This window comes from Strongylocentrotus purpuratus, unplaced genomic scaffold, assembly GCF_000002235.5.
Source record: "Strongylocentrotus purpuratus isolate Spur 01 unplaced genomic scaffold, Spur_5.0 spur5_scaffold_20, whole genome shotgun sequence".
NCBI classification, from domain to species: domain Eukaryota; kingdom Metazoa; phylum Echinodermata; class Echinoidea; order Camarodonta; family Strongylocentrotidae; genus Strongylocentrotus; species Strongylocentrotus purpuratus.
The window spans coordinates 48,579,420-48,604,655 of NW_022145606.1; the positions used below are offsets into that span (position 1 = coordinate 48,579,420).

Consider the following 25,236-nt stretch of genomic DNA (forward strand, 5'->3'; position numbering starts at 1 on the left):
TTTAAAATAATTTCATGAATTGGGATAAAACAAAATTATTCCAACTTTATGAGCGACAGTGTATGTACATTTTTACAACAAGTACATTTAGCTGCATGCATTCCATGTGACCCATTGGGTATAATGTCTCAAATCTTAAAGGTGACGATTATTGTGAAGTTCGCAAGGTATAACGTACGGCATGGCATATATTCGTCAAGGAAAGAACTGAAAGGCATGAAAGTGTTCATCTACGAAGATCTGACCCGTGAGTGAAGCCATCTCGTCAATCAAACCATAAACAATGACCAAGTGAAATCAGTGGAGAGTAATCTTGGACGAATCCCTCTCTTGACAAAGGATAAAAGAAAGAAACAAATCAGAAGAATTAATGATCTCGAACGCATATAGAAGACCTGAAACTGATTAATAGAAATACATTTTGAAAATGGGTCTGACGTACCCTTGCATATCTTGCAAGTCCAACCAGACTCTATTTTGTGTGTATCTTGTAAAAAATGGATACATTTGAAGTGTTCATCTTTCCCCTTTTTTTTCTTTAATTCTGATTGCGACTGGATATTTACATGCCGTTTGTTTAGTAAGCTACCGTTTAATGACTTTTTGATAAAAGCTCATGTTCGGAGAAAGATGTCAATGATTCTTAAACAAGTAAAAATACATCAATTGTCGATAATATAAATTATAAAGCATATTTTAGTTAACAAAAAAAAAAAACGCTCATGGATGTGTACAGCACATTTGAATATATGTTCGCTGTTGAAGAATATTGATGAAATACGACTTATTTTAATTGAGTCTAAAATCGATGTTATTACTTCATGTGAAACCCGTCTGGATGAGTCCGTGTCAGACGAGGACATTTCAGTAGAAGGATATAGATTAGTGAAAATAGATAGAAACAGAACGATGGGGGAGTGATTATCTATATCCGTGATTTGATCGATTATGATATTTTATCAGAATGTCATGAGCAGGACTTGGAACTCTCCTGCATTGAATTAAAATTAAATAAACAAAAATCTCTTATGTTATCGTGCTGGTACAGACCACCCGATTCCAATATCGGAGTCTTTTATCAGTTGGAAACTATTTTACAAATTGTGAAGCCAAATTGTGTGACTATGTACTAATTGGTGACTTAAATTGTGATTTTGTTTACAAAGAAACCTATCAAATAATCAAAAAAAAATGCAGAGACTTGAAGACGCCTATTGTTTAACACAATGTGTAACCTCAGCTACGAGGGTAACAAGTTCGTCTGAGACACTTTAGACCATGTTTTTTCATCAAATGCTGAAAATGTGAAAGAATGTCCTGTCGTATCTGTCGTTTTGAGTGATCACGATATGGTTATATTTTCATGGGGAAAGAGTAAACCAACACCAAGTGGAAACCATTGCTATATTTCTTCTCGTAATATAAAGAAAATTGACCCCGAATCCTTTGCTCATGACTTACGTAGCATATCTTTGAACGATGTACTATATAAACATTCAACTGAGGAAGCATACGAAATAGGGATTAAAAAGTTCAGAGTTATATTGGATATGCATGCTCCTGTTAAAAGGAAGCGGGTTCGTCACAAGAAGTCACCTTCGATGGCAAGTGAAATACTGACATTAATTCGAGATAGACATAAAGTCAAACAGAAGGCAAAACGGTCTAAATCAGACGCTGATTGGTCAAGTTATAAGAAATTACGTAATAAAGTTACTTCTTTTGTGAGAAAGGCTAAGCGAAAAACCATTATGGACAGTATTATTGAAAATGTCGGAAATTCCGCAATGATGTGGAAAGTTCTGAGAGAATTGATACCAAGTAGTAAAAAAGTAACTTCAATACAAAAAAATAATCTTTGTGGGGTGGAATACATTGGAAACAGCTCCATTGCTAATATAATGAATGTGTATTTTTCCTCACTGGCAACAAACCGTTAAAACAAACGTAAAATTCAAAGATAATCCAAGACAATTTGTTTCTAAAGGAAACACTTCTTTTAATTGTGTTCCAGTTACCAGTGAAGATGTTAAAAAACGTATTAAAGAAACTCCTCGTAATAAGGCTACTGGTCTTGATACTTTACCTTCGAGTATTTTGAAAGATTCGTCGCTTATTATTGTTGAATCTCTGGCTCATATAATTAATTTATCTTTACATGAAGGCGTTGTGCCAAATGAATTGAAGTGCGCCAGAATAACACCTCTTTTTAAAGGAGGCGATTGCGCTAACCCGTCGAATTATAGACCTTTATCTGTGTTGTCAGTACTTTCTAAAATTTTAGAAAAGCTTGTTTTTCGGCAAACTTTTAAATATTTGAATGATAACGACATATTGGTACAAAATCAATTTGGTTTTCGACCACGCTGTTCAACCGAGTTAGCTTTATTGAATCTAACAGAAAATGTGAGTAAAGCGATAGATACAGGTCATGTCATTGGATTGGTAACGTTGGATCTCGAAAAAGCATTCGTTATGGTGTCACATGATATTCTTTTACAAAAGTTGAAGATTTATTGTTTCATTAATGAATCTTTACGTTGGTTTCGAGATTATTTTACTTTGAGAAAACATATTACTATCATTAATGGTAACGGGTCAGAAGCAAGCAAAGTATTTTGTGGCGTCCCACAGGGAAGTATATTGGGGCCACTGTTATTCATATTATACGTGAATGATTTACCACTTGCTGTAAAGCGTTGCACTGTATCGATGTTTGCTGATGACACATGTTTATACTATGCTTCTAGAGATCCAAATAGTCTTCATTGTATAATGAATGAAGATTTAATTGTTATTCATGATTGGTTACTGCATAATAAACTTATGCTAAATGCAATGAAATGTAAGTTCATGGTCATAGGAACAAAATGGAAACGTAAAGTTTTTGAGAACATTAATGTAGTATGTCCCGTAGAGAGAGAGTCGATCAATGTAAATATCTCGGTGTTATACTTGATACAGATTTTTCATGGACACCACAAATTGAAAGGGCGAAATCAACAATACTACGGAACTTTTTTGTCTTACGAAGAGCTAGACCATTTATCGATCAACGGACTGCTCTACTTTTATATAATACGATGATTCGACCTCGTTTTGATTATTGTAGTACGATTTAGATGAAACCCGATTCAGGGCACCTAAAGAAGCTTCATATATTACAAAACAGGGCATTAAGAATAACACTTTAGGTGGATTCTCGTTCCAACAGGCATGAACTTTACAATAGATTAAAACGTGATTGTCTCAATGTTAAAAATAAGAAGGACCTGGTTATGTTTATGTACAGAATACTTAACAATGAAGTACCAGATATTCTCTCTACTAAAGTCATTTTGAAGAAAGTAATTATAACCTTAGAAACAGGGAATGTACTATTAACATACATAAACCGAACACAAATTTTCTAAGAAGCAGTACTCTTTATATCGCATCTCGGCTATTCAATCACCTAGCCCAGTGCACCAGAATACAAATGTAGAAACTCGGCTTTCAAACTTTATAAAGGCGATCGATGGTATTTCCCCCCTATGTTCTAATTGTTGTTGTCTATCTTTGTCTCTATCTCTCTCCCCCTATCTCTCCCCCTCTCTATCTCTTTCTCTCTCTCCCTCGCACTCTTACTCTTTCACTCAATCTACCTCTGATGATTAGTCTTATGATAATGAGCTTGTGATTTGACTAAATTATGTTTCTTTCCATCATAATTTCTGATATTTGTAATACTAAGTGTGATTGTTATTAAGAGATATTTACACATTAATTTTAATTTGTATTATGAAATATTTTTGTTTTGTTTATGTATATTGTATTGTATGTATTTTAACGGACTTGCTGAAAAACAGCCTTGTGGCTGATAGCAGGTGTTTTAACCGGGGTGAAATAAATAATTAAAAAAATAAAAAATAAAAAAAAAACGTGAAGTACTGACGTAAATTGCATAACTTTAACATAAATGCTCCTAGAATATAATGGAAAATACCTACTGTAATACAAAGCTATTAACAAAAAGATCGTTGTATTATGATATTATCCTAATCGAATAAAACCGAGTAAAATGAGGCAAATGAACAAACATAAATATTGCACTAAAAGGACCAAAATACTTCACTAACATAAATAATTTTTCCGGGCCATTGACTTCTCTCTCGCGCATTCACCATTGCTACTCTCATTCCACTTTCTTAATTCTTGATATATTCTATTCTGCAATAAAAGAAGTTTAATTTGATATGATAAAGTATAATTTGGAATATAACAAAATAGGTCAGAATGATTCACAGGAGAGAATGTCGTTTCAATAAAAGTGGAAAAAGAAGTTTGGTAGTAAGAATTGAAGTGCTCAAAATAGGACATATACAGCAAATTATTAAATAGACTGGGTACACTTGGATATTCTCTACCAGTGGCGTAGCTTTGCCACAGTCATGGGGGGAGGGGGTCACCATTATTTATGTAGTTTATTGGATCAACTTTTTACAACATTTTGTTTTGGTTGTCAGCGCACCTTTTTTTTAATATGAGTTAACAACCCAATCAAAAAATAGTAATTTTGTTCTATCCCTCGTACCAGGGCTCAAATTAATTTTTTGTCCACGGGGGCTCTTCCAAAAAAAAAAATCCCCCGTGAGCCTTCTCACGGGGGCTTGCGCGACCGTCTCCAGCTCCAAGCAGATATTGGGCGTCAGCGCGCACACCGGTAGGCCTACTACCGGCGCAGTATAATAGCCACTGTTGACGGCTGCATTAGCTGCACTGCGAGCTTCCGTTGTTTGTATCGGTAATACTCAAAGAAATGGGAGAGAAAGCGCCATCTAAGTTCCGTTTCATTGGTTTAAGGTTTGAAAATTGATACTCATTATTGTGTTAAAGTTATATCAGAAAAGATAATCTTTATTTTATAATCCACGGGGGCGATTTTTAATTTTGCAATCGCCCCCGAGTGGAACCTAACGGGGGCGATTATGGAGCTCACGGGGGCGAATCGCCCACCGCTCCCGTGTATTTTGAGCGCTGCCTCGTACAGATATGCGTATGGGCACGTTTTTACGTAAAAACCAGGAGGGCCCGAAATATACTACATGTGTCATTTCTTGTTCTTTTTGCTTATCCTTCATCTCTTCCCCAATCGAATGGGGAGGGGGGGGGGGGGGGTTGGGTACTCAGCGTTGAGGGCGTGTAACATTACATATGTTTAAATATCCACAATAGCTATAAGCATGCATTTTATGCAGTATTTCGCCTTCAAAATCTTCCAATATACAAATATCATGATTGTACAGAGATTAGGGAAAATGTGCTACTGCATATTTAAGTTATTTTTCAAATTCAAATAGTTGTTTTTGTAATGAAAAGGCAAAACAAACTTCAACCAAAATTCGTACGTTTCCAAAAATTCTAACAACATTTCCTAAACAGCTGGGTTTTTATGAATCTACATCGTCGATCATCACACCTGATTCATAAAAGGGGCAAACAACACATTTTTACAAAAGTGTTTCTATATCTTAATGTAAAACAACATGCTGCTTAGATAATTTGAAAAACTGGAATAAGGAGTGAAATTATTCCAAGTATGATGATGGAAATGAGGGTTGAGTTACATTCAATAACATAATTACCAATGACAATGCATAAAACTGGTTAGCAGGGGCCTACATTATCTAAACATGAAAATGAAATAAATTTAACTTCATATATCCTGGAAGTTAACATGTTGACTTCTGATTTAACATATTCCCCATAGCTTTAATACAAAAATAGCCCGGTTCCAGTAGGAAATGAGTTAACAAATACCAGGAAGTAGATCAGGTATATATCAGGTATGAGACAATGCAGCATGTCAACTTGACCGAGTAGTGTGTAGTCATCACTGGAACTCATCCAATGTGAGAAAAACAAATGATGTCAGGTACAAGGCAATATGTACTATGTCAGTTGTAGCTGCATTGTGGCTCAATCAGTGTGGATAATGTAGTACTTCTGAAAATCGAAGTAACTATCCTGAACGAGAAAACATAATGAATTACGATAAGAAGAATAATATTCCACCACATAGAAATGCATTGTTTACATATTCATTTAATTTTACATATATATGATGATTTGAAATCATGCGAGCCAAATATTGGTACGTAATAGTGACCAGCAGCAGTGGTGGATCCAATATTTTCTAATACGGGGGGGGGGGGGGGTATTGAGCACTACAAATTTGTTTTAATTTTTGCCCCCGGAAAATTTGGAAATCGCGCCGGCCGATATTTCGCTCAGTGGGGGGGGGGGGGGGGATGCCCACTCGCCCCCCCCCCCTCCCCCCTCCCCTGGATCCACGCCTGCTCCGACACAACGATAGGCTAAGAGAGTCTTAGTGTAGAAATGAAATATTCAGCAGTAGTATCCTACCGTATCTGGTGATATCGATATATCGTAATTGATGTAACGCAAATCTCATTCAATTTTGATAGAAATGGATACGGTTGTATTTTATACATACACTTATGTAACCGTCTATCTACATCTCAACCTCTGTGTTTTTAATAACAATTATAATAATAATAATAATAATAATGATAATAATAATAATAATAATAATAATAATAATAATAATAATAATAATAATAATAACTAGATTTGTAATACTTGTTTGGAACAAGTATAGGTGGGCTGGTCGAACTAAAATTTGAGACAAAATAAAGGGCACATTTGAGATTGCTTATCTCAGCTACAACATACTCGAAGTTCAGGGTAAACGAAGCTAAAACGACGGAGATATTGCTCGCGAAAGACGGGAATGTAGAATCGAGTTTTGAGAAAAAATCATGTCCCATAGAGAATACACGCAGAATGTGAAAAATTGACATGGCTCCTTTAATCGCAAAAAATACGCCATGATGCCTTTGCCAAAATGAAGGATTGTAGTAACTACATTTGTAGAGAATTGTCTCAGCTAGAACATATCAAAATTTGGAAGAAAACTGATCAATATTTACAGAGATACAATCAATTTTCCAAAAATATGCTGACGTCAAAATATGCAAATTGAAATTTTGAGTTCAGAGGCCATTATAATGTCGTCATGAGTTAATTGAGGGTCAAATGAGACATGAAATCATATCTCCAACTCTTATTCTATCAAAATATGAAGAATAAAATAGGGTCACCTTGCATCCTAAAGGGCTACAATCGATTTTGTATAGGCATGTTTTTGCCCATATATCCTATGTATTACAAGAGCTCGCGCGCACGGAAATTGATGTTAAACGGTCGATCATTCCGTTATTGATAGTCATAAAGAGACAAACATGGTATCAATTTGTTTGTAAAAATATGTGGAATATTATGAAAGAAAAAAAAATGGCGATTCTATGTTGTGTAATAGTTTTACGCGCGAAAACGCGCGCGTATGCGCGTGTACGCGATTTTTTATAAAATGCTTAGAATGGCCTAAAACGTATGCAAAATGATTTTGAGATGATTCTGAGCTTTTAAAAATTGTGCGCGCGCATTGACGCGCGTTCTTTGACCTGAAATTGACCGGACGGATATTGACCTTGATCATAATAAATATGAATGAGAAATAACCTTTGGTTATGAAGATATGATCATGTGTTGATTTTCGTAAAATTTTACAAAATGGCGCCTAGATGACGTCATCAGTAAAGATCAATGTTGTTAACGTTATTGTGCTTTGTACATATGCCCATACATATGTGTGCCAAATTTGAAGGCATTTAATTGAGCCATTTTCAAGTAATCGTGCTTACAAAAAAGTGGTTCGAAATAAGAAAAATAAAGAATAATAAATAAAGGCAATTTTAACAAAATTATAAGGTGGTCTGTACGTTATACAGCCCACCTGATAATAATAAAAGTCACACTTGTAGCACTTAATACAACATTTATAATCTTATTTATAAACATTTATAATTTACACTGTACTTATTATCAGCCCGTCATTGAATTCAATTGCTAATCTGCACCTGGAAGTGCACAAGCTCCGCTTCATTGGGAGAATACCAGCTCAGGCGCCATTTTACAAGCTCCCACAACTACAAGCTCCAACCCCATTCACATTCGCTGTAGTCCGTTTCCGGATACACTAGACCGCTACACCTCTCCTATATCCCCCTCTCTCTTTCTCTGCATGGAAGATTCGGGAACTTCGGTGATCCTTTACCATGTATATCCTACATCTATGTACTTATGTCATGGTCGCAAACAAATAACTGAAGATAATGTTAACAAATACCCATCCGATTTGTTTTCATTAACAGGTTTTGAGTGATTTTCAGACGGTTGCGCAATAATTGTTGCAGAGGATTATCAAATGTTGTTCAATATTGTCTGTATAAGTCAAGAATGAGTTATATGAGTTCCAGTCGTATCGTATCGCAGAAATCCACCATGTCCCCAATTTTTCTTAATTCTAACTTTTTTCAACCTCCTTCCTTTTCTTCCTTTCCCCTCTCGCTCTCCCCCCCCCCCTCCCCCCTTCCCTTCTCGTTTCTATACTTCTCACTCTCCCTCTGTGTCCCTCTAAATTTCATCATATTCCTCTGCTAGTTTTCTCCTCCCCTCTCTTCCCTTTCTTATTTTTTCTCTCCTCTTCCTCTCCTTCTTCCCATCTATTTATTTAATAATTCAATGTTACAGTACGTACAACAATTATTTTACATTGATATATCTTGTTTATATATTTTTTGTATAAAACAAGATTATGAATAAATAATGTTAGTAACATAGCGAACTATTTATTCCTATGATGTACCAATACTTCTTATCTAAAACTTTTTTGTTTCTCTCTCTCTCTCTCGCTCTAGATTTATCTCCCTCGTCGCTTTCTTCTTGGTCTTATTCTCTTCCTTTTCCATTTTTCCTCTTTCCGCTTCTATCATTCCTGTTCTTCCTTCACCCTATTATTTTAATTTCATGCCTATTTAGTATTCAAGAAGAGTTGCACCTGTTATATACATGTATATATATTCCGTGTAAATAAAGACAGATATGTGATTTATAAGAGCTATGGCCAATGTATAAACCTATGGTGTGTCTACCCTTTCCTATCCACCCTCTTCTACCTCTCTGGCTCTCCAATCTTTTTTATTCCTCGGTCGCTCTGCTTAGCTTTGTTCTCTTTTCCTTCATTGTTCTCTGACCTGGGCACTCTACATCTGCAATTATGCATTTTATTTATAATGTTTTGAAAACTTTTGAAAATAATCATATCTTAATGAGCCTTTCTTAGATTTAAGTAAAGCATTCGATACATTAGACCACACTATTTTAATTAAACAAATATATAATTATGGTATTCGTGGCGTAACTTTAAAATGGTTTGAAAGCTGTTTAGAAAATAGAACCCAATTTGTACAAAGAAATAAAGATAAGTCTAATACCGAAAAGCGTAGATGTGGAGTGCCTCAAGGATCCATCCTTGGACCTCTTTTATTTATTATTTATGTTAAAGGCATATGCAATATTTCTGATAAAATAAAGTTTATTTTATTAGCTGATGACACAAGTGTTTTTATCTCTCATTCTGATGTCCAGGTTTTACAAAATGTTTTTAAGCAAGAAATTTTGAAACTTTTAAATTGTTTTTATATAATAAATTGGTTTCAAATTATGATAAAACTAAGTTTATGGTTTTTACAAATAAACATATTGATTTTAACAACATTCATTTATGAGTAAAAGATCACAATTTTGAGCGTGTAGATAATCTAAGTTTTTAGGTATTGTAATTAATCATGAATTGAAGTGGCATGAGCATATAAATGTGGTGTGTAATGAAATAGCAAACAAATATTGGTATTTTATATAAAGTTCATTTTTATCCCTTAAATATTCTGAAAATGTTGTATCATACTTTAATAACACCATATTTCATTTACTGTATAGTTGCATGGGCAAATTTTAATAATAATGATATGTCAATGTTACTTAAGCCTCAAAAGAAAGCAATACGCATAATAACTCATTCCCAATATTATGCTCACTGTAATCCTTTTTTTTGTGTAAACTTGGAATTTTGAGAGTAATCTATATGCATAATTGTTATATTGCAGTTTTCATGTTTTCATGTTGTAATGGTAATTTGCCTACTTTGTTATCAACATGTTTTAACTTGAATAGTGATGTGCATAATTTTAATATTAGAAATGCCCTAAATTATCACCTCCCCAAGATTAGAACGACATGTATGAAAAAAATCACTATTTTTTAAAGGATCATTAATATGGAATAGTATACCTCAGGAAATAAAGAAATGCAAAACTCTCAATCTTTTTAAATTAAATATAAACAATTTATGTTAAATAAGTATAATAATCAGTATTAATAACATGGTCTAGTTTGACACTTGTTTTACTCTGATCGTACATGATAGTATGTTTTAGTATGTTTTTTTTCTGTTCTTTTGTTCTTGTTTCTTTTTTGTCCTGTATGTGTGTTTTTAGGGGTAGGCTTTTATATAAGGAATCCCTCCTTTCTGCCTATCCCAAATGCTCTTATAAATTGCCATTGTTATCACTTTCTTGTTGTTTTTTTAAATTCCATTCTGTATTTGTATGTTTTAATTTTTTTTATGAAGAGTGTTGAATAAACTTTGAATTTGAATTTGAATATTCTCTCCTCTGCTCAACTTCCGCTCTTTTTCATTAATGCTAACAAAATGACATGGTCTATATAATTTATATCGTTTTGACAATTTGCACCTTTTTTTTAAACACTTGCATGATTGCTATTGTTATTCATGTCAATTTTGTTGTATGATTAAGAACGTGGAATGTTCTCAATAAACCTATTAGTCAATCATTCAGTTGTAAAAAAAGGCATACATCAGAGGTAAAAATGGGCAGTTAGAAATACGGGAAAAGGGAATTCATAAAAAAGAAAAAGGTCATTTGTCAAAGTAAAAGGCACCTTGTACATTTGATGAGGGGACATAAAAAGGGGAAGGGACACTTATTGAAGAAAAACAGCGGCACAATAAAAATGAATATTTTTCTTCCGTAAAAGGAAGCGCTTCTGGTGTACTTGGAAAAAACATGGGGCATTGTTCCCCCTCCCCATGAGCGCCGACTCTGATGCAGATAAAGAACGCCCCAAAAAGAGAGAAAGAGACAACCGGAGAGCAACATGGGGGCAGTATTAAAAAGCACACAACATTAAACACAGACATAATCAATGGTACACTTAAGAAATGGCTTAAGAGTGGCACTGGTAGCAAAACTGAAAATAACAATGTAATGGAAAAAATATGAAAAGTTAAATGAACCGAAACACAGCAAGGTAAAGTGAATGAGCTCATGTTATAACGATAGTAGCACCACCTCCCCCCCCCCCCCCCCAACAAAAAAAGAGCCAACAATGAAGTGATTGAAGAAATACATTTCTCAATTCCATGCAAGGAATAAAGATAATAAATCATACTTTAAAATCGTACCATCGAAACAACACTGAAAACAAAGATATATTTGATTAAATATCTGATAGAATGTTGAAGTACAAATCCAGACAGAGGAAACAAAGTGAATTACGTGTAAAAACGTAATAGGAACACATGGGAGAGAGGAAATGTAAATGTTTTCATTTAGCAACGTTTCGATATTCTTTTGAGCATTTGGAGTCTAGGAAATGGGATAACAATCATCAACAACACTAAAGACAGAGACCCGGGACAGAGACAAAAGATTCCCCGTCCGAGTAGACCAGCCGTGATTTGAGCTATGTGTCTCTCGGCATCATCTCCCAAGCCAGGAAACTCAAAATATAAAACAGTTTGACAAAAATACGAAGCAGAAGGGGATGATTTTTCCTAAAAAGAAAATAACACAAAGGAAAGGTTAACAAAGAAAATGGGCCAAAAATGAAAAGAAAATTGAGAAATGGAATATTAAAAACGATAATACAGAACAATATTTGCCTCATAGCGGTCATTATACAGATGAAAATAAGAAATAGTGATAGTGTACAGTGCACACAACGTGGGTGGAGCGATACTTACATGTTGAACATGCACAGAGAGGTTGCCAGATGATGATTTGTCAAGACCTTTGAGATGAGATTCCAGTTTGCCGCCCTCTCTAGTTCCACACCACTGTAACCTATGTTCAGAAAACAGAGTGATGGAGGTAATAGTGTGGTACGGTATGTAACTGAAACAGCTCCCGTAGGAATTTTGTGCAATTTTTTGTTGTTGTTTTTTTTGCATTTTTGCATTTTTGGATTCCTTGGGGTCCAAGCTATCATAAATTGATGGAGTTTAAATTTTCCCGAAGACATCAGATTTCCCTATTGCGCGTTATATAAGCCATTTTGGCGCACAATATGAACGCCCCAGGAAATGAAGAAGGGGTCTGAAAAATTGAACCCCATCATTTTTGGCCAATTGGGACCCTTTTGAAGCCAAAACAGCACCCCCCCCCCCCCCCAAAAAAAAAAAAAAAAAAAAAAAATCAACTTCGGCACAAAAATCCTACGGGATTACATACAATACCGCACTAGGTGCGTTGGGTGTGATACTCACGAACAAGAAGCAGAGAGAGAGCAATAAAGGGGGGGGGGGGACACAAGCGCGTACGCAGAATTTTTCGAGGGGGGGGGTTAACATTTTGAAAATCACGCCGAAAATTTCGCAACGACTCAGCCAGCTGCGGAATAAGCAGGGGGGGGGGGGGCTTTTTGGGGCCACCCATTACCACAATTTTAATTTGTATTATTATCATTTTTTTATTTTAAAAAACAACAAGGGGGGGGGGAGATTTCCTTTCAAAACACACTCATAACAAAAGTTTAAGCATACGCGCTTGGGGGGGGGGGGGCATATATATAGAAAGAGAGAGAATATATATAGTAGAGGGACATACAAAGAACAGAGAAATTAAGAAACAAAAACAGACAGAGAATGCGTAAAATATAATACTCTTAGTATTTTTGGGCTACCTATTACCACAATTTTAATTGGTATTATTATCATTTTTTTATTTTAAAAAACAACAAGGGGGGGGGGGGAGATTTCCTTTCAAAACACACTCATAAAAAAAGTTTAAGCATACGCGCTTGGGGGGGGGGGGCATATATATAGAAAGAGAGAGAATATATATAGTAGAGGGACATACAAAGAACAGAGAAATTAAAAAAACAAAAACAGACAGAGAATGCGTAAAATATAATACTCTTAGTATTTTTATGTTGGGATTTATATATCAGTTTTTTGTTCCCATTTCCGATTTGATTTTGTAGGCCTCGTTTAATTTGCTTAGCGACAAAACTTACAAATTACGGGAAGAGAGATGATAAGGGGTGTGTTTCATCAAGCCTAACAATTAATATTAAAAGTGATCACATAATTTTTAAGAGCCTAAAATTGATTTCGGATTTAAGGCCGTTTCATCTCCCCGCCCCTAAAAAAAAAAAGGTATTAATAACTTTAACTTGGGAAGTGATCCATATACATTAAAGGATCAATTTGATCTTTTTTTTTATATCTCAGAGACTGTTTATTTCGGTAATAAAGAAACCAAAGGAGTATTTCAGCTTTCCTGCTTTAATTTCGATTTGAAAGGAAGTATATTATATTGTAAACATTATATCTTTTCTAAATGAACAAATTTTTGTTCACTTTTCCTCAAAATTTCATCAAACTGATTCCTTGATTTTTCTTTCACATCTCCACACACTACCGCCCACATATCTGACTTATCGATCTCTGTTCTACACACGCTCTCCATTCTCTTCATTAAAGGAATGGCGGTCACTCTAGACAAATAATTGAAACAAATGAAAACAAGATATTCAAATGTAATATGTACCACTGAATATAAATAAATACGACTGTGTACAAATCGACACAACAGAAACTCTACTAAGAGTTCCAAAAAGGCCCTCAAATTGGTCCACTGTTGCTCAGATGAATTGCTACTTTAAAATTCCCAATTTGATATATTAAGATTTATCACATGAACGGATTGATCTATGTAATGTAAGTTTAGAAACAATAACCTCAATGACAGAATCATAGATTTTTAGATCAGCAACAACACTGAGCAAGATATCTCTTGAAAGTGCAGGCTTAAATTGCAGAGCTATTAAACTTGATATTGATTATTACCTTTGTTTTATCTTTTAACTGTAATTAGTTGTTTTGTTGTTGTCTTCTGCAAGATTCTACAATTCTATTTAAAAGAATAGAACTCTTGGAAGTATCTTTTTGTTTAACTTCCTTTGAGACATTACTAGATGAAATCTTATCAAATCGAAAATCTCATATTTGATGGCAAATTGTAGTACACAGACTGGAGCACTTTTAATATCTTCATATGACTTCATTTGAAAATCTGTTTCACTGGAAGTCGTAGTTAAATGAGAAAGCGACCAATCCATAATGTTGCAGGGGGTTCAGGCTCTGCAGTCTAGAATTTGTGCAATTGCTAAGAATATCCAATTCAGGTAACTATCGACCCATATATTTATGCGAACAGAAACTCTACTAAGAGTTCCAAAAAGGCAATGGGCTATGAGCTTATCATTATTGTGTATTGCAGGTTTAAATTGAAATCTCCTAAGAGGAATATTGATTTTAAATGATGCATTACTGGAACGATATGGTTGATGGATGTAGTAAGCTCTGTAGTTAAGTAATGATTTGACGAAGAAGGTCTGTAGCACGTGCCTACGAGAATATTTCCTGATCTGATTTCGCATTGTTTACATTAAGTTGCACCTTCAAGATCCAATCTTCGATTTGCATTAATGTTACGTTTGCACGCAAACAAGACCCCACCACCATTTCTGTTACGGTCCTTTCTAGAGACGTTATAAAGGGACTGATCGAGAAGTTCACCTTCAAAGATTGCATCACTGAGCCATGTTTCAGTAACACTTAAGATATCTATAATGTCAACAGACATATTAGTTTGAAGTGCAAGTTCTTTATTATCAAGGTTTCGTGCATTCAGTAGAGCACATTGCATACTCAGTGGCAAATTTTAGTACACAGACTGGAGCACTTTTAATATCTTCAGATTAATTCATTTGAAAATCTGTTTCACTGAAAGTCGTAGTTAAATGAGAAAGCGACCAGTCCACGATCTGTTTTAGCATTGTGGTCCCTCTTGCTTAGAGCTGGAAAAGGGAGCTTGTATCTGTAGGCTGACTGACGTTCCATATGAAGCATAATGTTGCAGGGGATCCAGGCTTTGCAGTCTAGAATTTGGAATTGAATGTTATGTAATAAAACAATTCATTAATACTAGTGCAATTTTTCAATTTATGTATTTATGGTCATGTCAATTTCTTTGATTGTAAAATTAATAAAGTCGAAGGATAACAAATATTCTCAAAAAATATTGATACGAAAGCAGTTTTAGTAAGAAAAAATAATACATAATTGATTGTTAGGCTTTGGAGAAAGAAAGAACAAAAAATAACCATTTGGTTAGAACAAAATAGAGATATACATATACAGGCGCGTACGCAGGATTTTTTCAAGGGGGGGGGGGGTTAACATTTATAAATCGGGCCGAAAATTTCGCAACGACTCAGCCAGCCGCTGAATAAGCGGGGGGGGGGGGGGGGGTAAGAGGTCACTTTTTTTCTTTTCTTTTTGGTCCCCAAAAAATCGCAACGACTCAGCCGACCGCTGAATAAGCGGGGGGGGGGGGGGGGAGGGGGTTTAGAGAAATTTAGGGGGGGTTTACACAAAAAAAAAATACCAAAGGGGGGGTTTAATCCCCCAAATCCCCCCCCCCCTGTGTACGCGCCTGTACATATACCATAAAGAGAGCAATTTATATTTTTCAGAAAAATAGTTGTCACCTTACCTATTCTAATGTGTTCAACTGAACAAAAGTACATTTTCATCAGTGATTATATTTGTAATTTAAATGTATTAGGGTCAAACCACTATGTCACTAACCACATTGAAAGTTTTAGAAAAGTGATAACTGTATCAATTGGACTATGGAACGTGGGACTTTTTTTTTTATAATACACATTTTTTTGACTCATCTTGATTTTGATTTTGATCCCAAATATTTCCTTTAAATATTCATCTTGCATGTGTTGGTCTTGAACCTGAGCTTCCATTTGTGATATTAATCTACAAAAGCCTAATCTTAATCTTGGATAATCTGATCTTGAACCAAACCCTATTGTAAAGAGATTCGATAACAATTACTTTATGGTGAATAGAAGGGAAAAAGATAACTTAACTGGTATATAACAAACAGAAAGCAACTTACATCATACATATGCTCGTTATAGTTTCTTCAATCACATCTTTATACTTTAAATGCTGCCCTATGCTATGTACAATATTGATCAAAATCTGGCTGATCTAATCATTTAATCTATGTTTTTGACCTGTCATGGTTGGCTTCCTTTTAAATTAAGAACACATAATTTTCAGTTTGTTATTGTAAAATCCAATATCCGGTATCTTAACCCTTTATCATAAATGACTATCAAGACTATAAACTCAACAAGTTAGTAATTCATATCTATGTAGGTCTAGAAGAAGAAGAAGAAGAAGAAGAAGAAGAAGAAGAAGAAGAAGAAGAAAAAACCTCACCGTTTTAATGTCGGTGTTCAAACTTTGCTAAGAAAATCACATCAAAAGGCCACTTAGCACAGTAGAATCTGCAGTACCTTGAACTGGATTACATTATGCAGATCCAAACCCTTTCCTCGGGGCCGAGGTAGGATGAGAAGTTAGTCCAAGACGTTGAAGACACGGTGAGAGAGAAGTTTTAGACTAGAGGTCTATTTCTTGGATATGACTCAAATGTCCAGGTCCACTCCATCTCTGACTCTGAAAGAAAAACAAAATAGGAGAGCTTGATACATGAGTCCACTAAAACTAGACATACATAACATTCTACATCTAGTCTAAAATCTAACTTTTTACTGTTAGACGTAGACTAGATGTAACTCCTGTTAATTTAGATGTCACAAAAATACAAGTAGTCAACTACATCTATGACTCAGGGACTAACTCTAACTCCTAACTTATGTAAGTTAGTCCTGCACAAAGGGTGCAGTGTGAAGACTAGGTCTACATCTACCCTAGATCTGGTATCATGTAGACTAAATGATACATCAAGATCTTAATCAAGATCTAACCTGGTCTTCGGTCTGACACTGTAGAGTCGTATTTTATTGCATAAAATGTTGAAGTTAAAGCAATGATCTAGTTGATGTTATTATTAACACAAAACAATGGCTACCGCACTGCCTACCGGCAACAAAACAAAGTAGTCTAGCCTGGATCTAGGCCTAGATTTGGAATCTAGATCTCTAAGCCTAAATCTAAATTTTAAGCATTAGACTTATCGACGAAACCATACAACACGATGATTCCTAAAGCCGTGGTAGACTTTTTTTGTTATCAAATGCAAAAATAAACTATATTTCTTACATGTCTTAACCAAATATTCAACATCGTTTAAGACAAGTAGGCCACAGTTAAACATACATGCATGTAGGCTATATGAAGGGGACGGAAATGCATGAACCGGTGCAATTCGAAGAATTAACTTAAGTTTCGCTCAGTTGGGGAATGTAGTTGATATTCATTTCAAATATCGTTCGTTTAAAAATGAGAGGAATACTTTCCTTCTACCAAAATAGCAATTTTTGTGTCAACAGAACGGAATTTACTTACTTTTCGAGGACCTCTCGTGAACTACTACTACTAGTAAGCCTAGTAGTTTAGCGACGCAATGTTGTGGTTGATTCACCCCAAATCGACTAGCCTTGATTACAGAGCCCTTAAAGTACATTTAACCTAAAATGTATCAAAATCAATTCCAGTCTAAATCTCATTCGATGAAACAGCCCACGAGCATCAGTTTTTAGCCAAAACTGTTTCTGCCTAAAAAAATAAGTTTTAAATTCGAAATTATTTTTAGTTGATGAAACACCCTCCAGGGGGAGAAAAGGGGAAAATTAGTCATGTCCCCTAGCTTGGCATTGCATAAGCTTCGAAAATCCACACATTCTGAGTCGAAGAGTAATAGCTGACGATGGCCGGGGGGGGGGGGGGGGGATATACCTGCCACCTCATGGAACTTGATGTTCTTTAGACGATGCATCCTAAAAACGATGTAGAATATTGTTAAAAAGGACAGTTTGCCTTTAACGGTTCATTGCAGCTAGAGCACACAACTTTTGATTTCGCTGTCGGTATTCGTTGATTCGCAATTCTGCCTTAAAATAAAACACGTACTTGCAACTCGAAATATTGATACTGATGATAATTAATAAGATAGTGATAATAATAACATGATGATGATATTAACAGTAGTAAACGCAATAATAAATGATGATAATGAAGATAGTACTGGCAAAATAACAATAATAATAGACCTAATAATAATAATTATAATAATGGCAATTTATGATAATGATTTGATGTTTTAAAGTCAAAATGGACTTACATTATTTTACCTTCCGACGGTTTATAATAATACATGCAACTGTATTTCAACATTTTGGATTTTCAATTCAGGTATTCAAATTCAATCTATTCATTGCGATTGTACATTAAAATTCTAAAATAACAACAAGAGAGCGATAATCAAACAAAACCCATCCTAACTTTCAGTCAAACACTTGGAAGTTACACCCATGTTTTAACCTTTGCATCCCTTCAAGCATTCGTATCATTATGCTATTTCACGGCAGACTAACTAAACAGGATCATCTAGTAGGATTTTAATCTATTTTATACAAGATTTAAACAAGAACCTACCACAGCTCTGGCATCGTCTTCACATGTCTGCAGCACTCGATGAGGTAAACCAAGTCTTCCTCGTCTGTGCACTTCACTCCATACAGCCAAAGCACCTGCAGGTTCTTGGTTTGTTCACTGATCAGAAGACCCAATCCTCTCATCGTCTCTCTCGATACACTCTTCTTCTCTGATAGGAGTGATGACGGTGCTGTAAGCTTGATGTGTGTGAGCTGCTGTCCTCCGGTCCGACGAAGACAAGCCGTGATCTGAGGTATGTTTCTCTCTGCATCATCGATAGTGATACCGATATATCTCAAGCCCGGAAGCGATGAGAGCAGACCTTCATAGCTTTGTGACGTCACTCTCTCGGCTGATAGCTTTGTGACGGATGGAAGCTCAGGAGGAGATGGAGGGAAACTGAGAGAGGAGTCTGAGATGCTGAGATGGTTCAGTGGGGTGAAGGATCTGAGACAGGACCATAATCTGGTAGTCATCTCGGTAGATAGCTGGCATTTCTCTACGAGGAGTTGACCATTATCCTGGAATTAGAAAGTTAATTAATTTGAATATGTTATGATCGAAGAAAGTGATGAATGAAATTGCAGAAACTTTGTTTATTGAAATTACTGATCGCAATAGAAGAAAAACTATCTTTGGAGTTGTTTATAAGCCACCTCAGAGCAATCATGCTGATTTTCTGGACACTTTGAATAATTTATTACACTATCACTCCGTTCAAAACAAAAAGTGTATCATAATGGGAGATTTCAACTATGATCTCTTAACAAGTGGTGCTAATATTCATGCACATGATTTTTTTAGAGACATTCCTCTCCGCTTCTTTCTTGCCACTTATTTCTAGACCCACTAGAATAACCAATACTTCGGCAACTCTTATTGACAACTTTTTTCAAATGTACGCTCTGAATTTAAAGCTGGCATAGTCCTGTCAGATATTTCTGATCATTTCCCGATTTTCATGTATTATTCAGAACGATTTCAGGCAAATAACTCTCCTAGTGATGCACCTAAAAGACGTGTATATAATGACGAAAACCTATGTGGATTAAAACTAAGCCTAGAAGAAGAATCGTGGGATGACGTGTTTAATACAGAAGATGTTAACCAGTCGTATGACATTTTTATTGGAATTTTTATGTCTCATGTAAATCGAAATATTCCTTTTTCTAAACCCAAGTCTAAAAATTATAAGAAGTCACCCAGACTACCTTGGATAACGAATTCGATTCTGCGTTCAATAAATCGAAAAAAATAATTATACTATAAATATATATCTAAATTAACTGATCAAACACGGATCCTGTATACTAATTATAAGAATAAACTTACAGGAGTGATACGTACTGCTAAAAAAGAGTATTATCATGATCAATTCAATCGTTGCAAAAAATGATCTTAAAAGAACATGGAAGATCATCAATTCTACCATCAACAAAGGATCAAAGCATTCTAAGATTACTAAGCTTAGACATGATGATGCAATAGTTGAGGATGAAGTTCAGTTGGCAGATATTTTCAACAATTATTTTTCTCAAGTTGGTTTTAATCTTGCTAGGCACATACCATCCACGTCCCGTTCATTTCACCACTATTTGGGGGAGAGAAATGAAAGTTCTATATTTTTCTCTCTTACGTACCCACAAGAGATAATTAAGATTATATCCGGCCTAAAAATAAATAAGAGTGCAGGATTTGATGAAATTGATAACAATCTTTTACAGAAAACTATGAATTATATTGTTGATCCTCTCGTTTATATATTTGATCTTTCATTATTACTTGACATATTCCAGAATCAATGAAAATTTCGAAAATAATCCCAATCTTCAAAAAGGGTGACAGTACATTAACAAGTAATTATAGACCAAATTTCATTGCTTACAACCTTGTCTAAAATCCTTGAAAAGCTGGTCCACATACGGACCATGAGTTTCTTTAAAAAGCACAACATCCTCTCTGATACTCAATTTGGCTTCCGAGAAAAGAATAGCACTACCCATGCCATACTTTCTTTAGTTCAAACAGTTGCCAAAGATATCGATCAGTCTTCTAATACGGTTGGTTTGTTCGTAGATTTTTCTAAAGCATTTGATACTGTTGATCATGATGTCCTTCTTTATAAACTTTCTCACTATGGAATTAGGGGAAAACCGTTGACGTGGTTCAAGAATTATCTTAAAGGGCGCTCCCAGTTTGTTTCGCTGAATGGTAATTTCTCTGAGAGTAAACCTGTCCTATGCGGAGTTCCGCAAGGAAGTATTCTTGGCCCACTTTTGTTTATTATTTATATAAACGACATCGAGAGGTCATCTTGTCTGCTTAAATTTATACTTTTTGCTGACGACTCAAATATTTTTTTGTCACATCGCGATCCAGAGCAATTGACGCAAATACTAAATAACGAACTTAAAAGTGTGGCAAATTGGATAAAAGCAAACAAACTGTCACTTAACTTAGACAAAACTAGTTACATGCTATTTAGTATTAAGGTTGCAACTTTGCCTAATTGTATAATTTTTGATGGTACTGTCATTCAAAGGGCCCGATCAACTAAATTTTTGGGGCTAGTTATTGATGAAAAACTATCCTGGAAAGCGCACACTGATAATATTTGCAAAATCATTGCTCGCAACACTGGTATCCTTAGCAAATTAAGACACTTCTTACCCCATTATATTATGTTATCCTTGTATTCTACGCTTATTCTTCCTTACTTGAATTACGGACTTATTGCCTGGGGCAGTGCAGCAACTTCCCAAATTAATAGACTCTTTATATTACAAAAAAGAGCGATTCGTATTATTAATAATGCAGATTTCCGGGCACACACAAATTATCTTTTTCTGAATAATAACATTTTGAAAATTAAAGACTTGTATATTTTTCAGCTTGGACAGTTAATGTACAAGCTCAACACTAAACAATTACCTTTGCCTTTTAATGATATGTTCGTAATAAATGATTCGATTCATAGTTACCTCACTCGCCAGGCGAGCTCTTTTCATCTACCATTAAATAGAACATCTTTTGCACAAAAGACATTTGTTTTTACAGGTCCAAAACTGTGGAATTCTCTTTCAAATGATATTATACAGTGTAATTTGATACAAATTTTCAAAAGAAGACTTAAAAGCTTTCTTCTGAATAGTTACTAGGCTATTGCATTCCCCAATCAAATATAATTTGTAGTGTGACTTTATGCAACTTTGATTGTTTCTTTTTAAAAACATGTATGTATTTATCAATGTTTTGCGTTTAAAAGTGATTTTTTTTTTTTGTATTACTGAATCAGTTATTGTTATTATTGTTGTTTTTGTTTTTTTCTCATCAAATAATAATTCATGATAATAACTTTTACAGGGGGGCTTACACCATACAAGCTCTGCTTTTTAGTTGGCCCTCCTTCCCTTTCAATTTCATGTTTATTTTTGTAATGTATTGTATTGTGCAAATTGATCTTTATGTATATAAATATGTGAATATGTTAAAATGTACCATCATTGTAAATATGAACGATTGAAAGAGGAAAAATAAATGAATTGAATTGAATTGAATTGAATAATTTGATATGTTAGCCATATAATAAACAACAAATATTATAAATGGGTAGAATTTAAGGGATGGCACCGTGCTTTATGAAGTTGACATTATAATTCAGAAGCAAAAACAGAAACATTTTTATTATTTATATTCTCTTAAAATATTGCTGTACCTGTCAACGAAAATATCACTGAACCCCACCCCCCCCCCCTCTCTCTCTCTCTCTCTCGTCAAGAAACGGGTCGTCTTTTTTTATAATTTCTTCAATGTTTCCTAATCCATTCACCCCTTTGAGTCCTTATGCCAGATCTCGATCCTTACATACATACTAAACACAGGGGATAATATTCAGGAGAGTGGTTGTTCTCGGGCGTACTTTGTCATACACCAATACAAACAGTTGCTTTAAAACATTTGAGAGATGGGAGAAATATGTGCTCGGCATTTAAGTGATTCCATTGTTACGTACAGAAATCCATTAGTACCACCATGTGAATTAAAATTTAAGAGGAATTGAGTGGCGGCTCCCACATACTTACCTGGAGACATTGCAAAGTAAATGATTACTATATCAATACATGTCCAGGAATATATGATCTCTCTCTCTCTCTCTCTCTCTCACTTTCTCTCTCTCTCTCTCTCTCTCTCTCTCACTTTCTCTCTCTCTCTCTCTGTCTTTCTCTTTCTTTCTCTGTCTGTCTGTCTCCGCCTCTGTCTGTCTCTCTCTCCTTCTCACTTCCATCCTCCTTCTCCTCCTCTCCCTTTTCTACCCCTCTCCCATTTTCCCCGTGTATTCTGTAGCGTACATGTACACTTTTCTAGGGGGAACAATGTTTGCTGACTCATGTTTCCTGTAATACCCTGGTACTCCATTGTTCTCCCTCCCCCTCTTCCTCTCTTTCTCTCTCCTCCCCTCTCGCTCTATCTTTACCAGCTTTATTTGCTCTCACTCAATCTATCTCAATTTAACATTCTCCAGTATATTGCCTCATTTTGCTTTCAACGGCTGTAATTAGTATTTGGACAGTATTAGATAATTTATCAACTGTATGTTTTGATCATACTATGCTGAAAATTAGTAACACTTTACAATTTTATATTTATTTTATGTCTTTCTTATGTTATTAACCTTTGTTTTCCTTATCTTTGTTTGTAATGCAATTATGAGTTCAATATGTACTTATCAAGTCCATATATATTGTATATACGTTGTTTTTATTGTGCAGGGCGCTCAGGGATAGCAGTTTGTAAACTGAAGAGGTAAGCCTGCTTTAAATAAAACGGTACAGATAATATACATATATATGGCCAATAAATCAATCACTTTGTTTTGCATACATGTGAATCTGATCTGCGAATGGCTGATTTTCATTTAGACCGTCAACCTGTCATTGCATGATATGACGGACCGGTGGGTTGGTGAATGGCTCCAAACATACCGGTCATTCACGGTTTGTGTTAATGTTAATTTCAATTTTATTTTCAAGCTTTTGTAAATGTAGGGTCATCGGAAGCATAATCTTATAATCTTGTAGTTAACATGTACATGCAGCACCTATATCCAATATAATATAACAATAAACAGGATGCCACCATATTTTTACAAACACGCTATACACATGATATACATTTAAATACATTTATGTTACACTGTCTAATGATATGTGATTGTTCAAGGGTTTTTTTTCAGGGTGGGGTAATTGTCCCGTTGGTAATTTGCCAGGGGGAGGGAGGTGGGTGATTGTCCAGGGGATAATTGTCCTAGAACCCTTGTATTCATGTATCAATCGATATACTTAATAGATAACTTACATGCAAGGCAATCACCCTGAGTGACTTGTTAAGACCAGTGATGTGATGTCTTAGTCTACCGCCTGACTCTGTCCCACAGCCAAGAAGCCTGCAACATGTAAATGAAGTGTAAATTGCGTATAAAAAGAGGAATGGAAAGAAGATGTTAATTGAAAATAATATCGCTAGTGATATTCGTTTGTCTCGCAATGTGGTCAATAAGGAATCTAAAAGTTCACGACGTTTCGTATGCTACTGCGACACTTCGTCAGGTGATAACAACTATTGTAAGCAAGGGTATTTTATACTTTTATACGGGAGGACCGGCGGAGCGGTCTATAATTCGATCGATAATTGGAACAATAACGCCCAATGCCTATTGGTCGACGCACACGGAGATCGACCAATCACCAAGGCCGCTGGTTCGGCCGCTGGTTCGGCTGATGCACCAGGCCTATTGGCCGACGCATACGGTACTCAACCAATCAACGGGCCGCTGGCTCGGGACGTCTGCTGAAAGGAATCGACCGTTGGTGGCTGGCAGGACGGCGAGTGTCATGGCGGCGTATCGTCCGCATCCAAAATTTGGGGATATCGATCCCGTTGTCTCTGTTGAAATTATTAGGATTGAGACGGATATTGATAGCTTCTTTTACCCTCCGTGTATACCAATGCCGTTCCTGGGAAAGGCACTGAACCCCGTCCCAGTCTGGTTGATGCTGGTTATCCCAAGCATGTTCGGCTACGGCTGAGTTGTCAGTTCGACGGAGTCTGACGTCCCTCTTATGCTCAGTGATTCTTTCTTTTATCGGACGGGCAGTTTCACCGATGTAGGATCTATCACATCCTTTACAAGGGATGTTGTACACAATGCCGTCCCGTCTGTGTGGAGGAATTGGATCCTTGGGGCGTGTAAGTTGTTGACGTAGGGTGGTATCTGATCTGAAAACCGTTCGAATGCCATGGCTCTCTAGGCGGCGCTTGAGTTGTTGGGAGACCCCATCAATGTACGGCAAGACTGTAAAAGTCTTGTATACCTTCTGATCCCTGGGTTCCGACGATCTATTCTTGGTATTGTGTATAAAACGGCGTGGGTAACCGTTGAGACTCAGGGCACTGCGAACACGGGTCCGTTCTCTTTGCAT

The 25,236-nt window shown here is 35.7% G+C and overlaps 1 protein-coding gene across 1 annotated transcript; it reads right to left on the reverse strand.

Annotated features, from left to right (window-relative positions):
* On the reverse strand, positions 1 to 25,236 carry LOC115927767. The gene is made up of 5 exons (XM_030994025.1): positions 24,761 to 25,236; positions 24,113 to 24,200; positions 18,758 to 19,278; positions 12,011 to 12,110; positions 1 to 329 (listed from the first exon to the last, which is right to left on the reverse strand). The coding sequence occupies exons 1-5, from the start codon at positions 25,234 to 25,236 to the stop codon at positions 270 to 272; spliced, it is 1,245 nt and encodes a 414-aa protein (XP_030849885.1). The 3' UTR covers positions 1 to 269.

Excerpts from the sequence above, each read along its gene's own strand:
- LOC115927767 (XM_030994025.1), bottom strand. The coding sequence starts at position 25,236 with ATGCAAAGAGAACGGACCCGTGTTCGCAGTGCCCTGAGTCTCAACGGT. Across the intron at positions 19,279-24,112 it reads TCAGGGTGATTGCCTTGCAT|GATAATGGTCAACTCCTCGT; the intron begins GTAAGTTATCTA and ends TTCTAATTCCAG. Across the intron at positions 330-12,010 it reads TCTCTGTGCATGTTCAACAT|AGAGGGATTCGTCCAAGATT; the intron begins GTAAGTATCGCT and ends TCCTTTGTCAAG.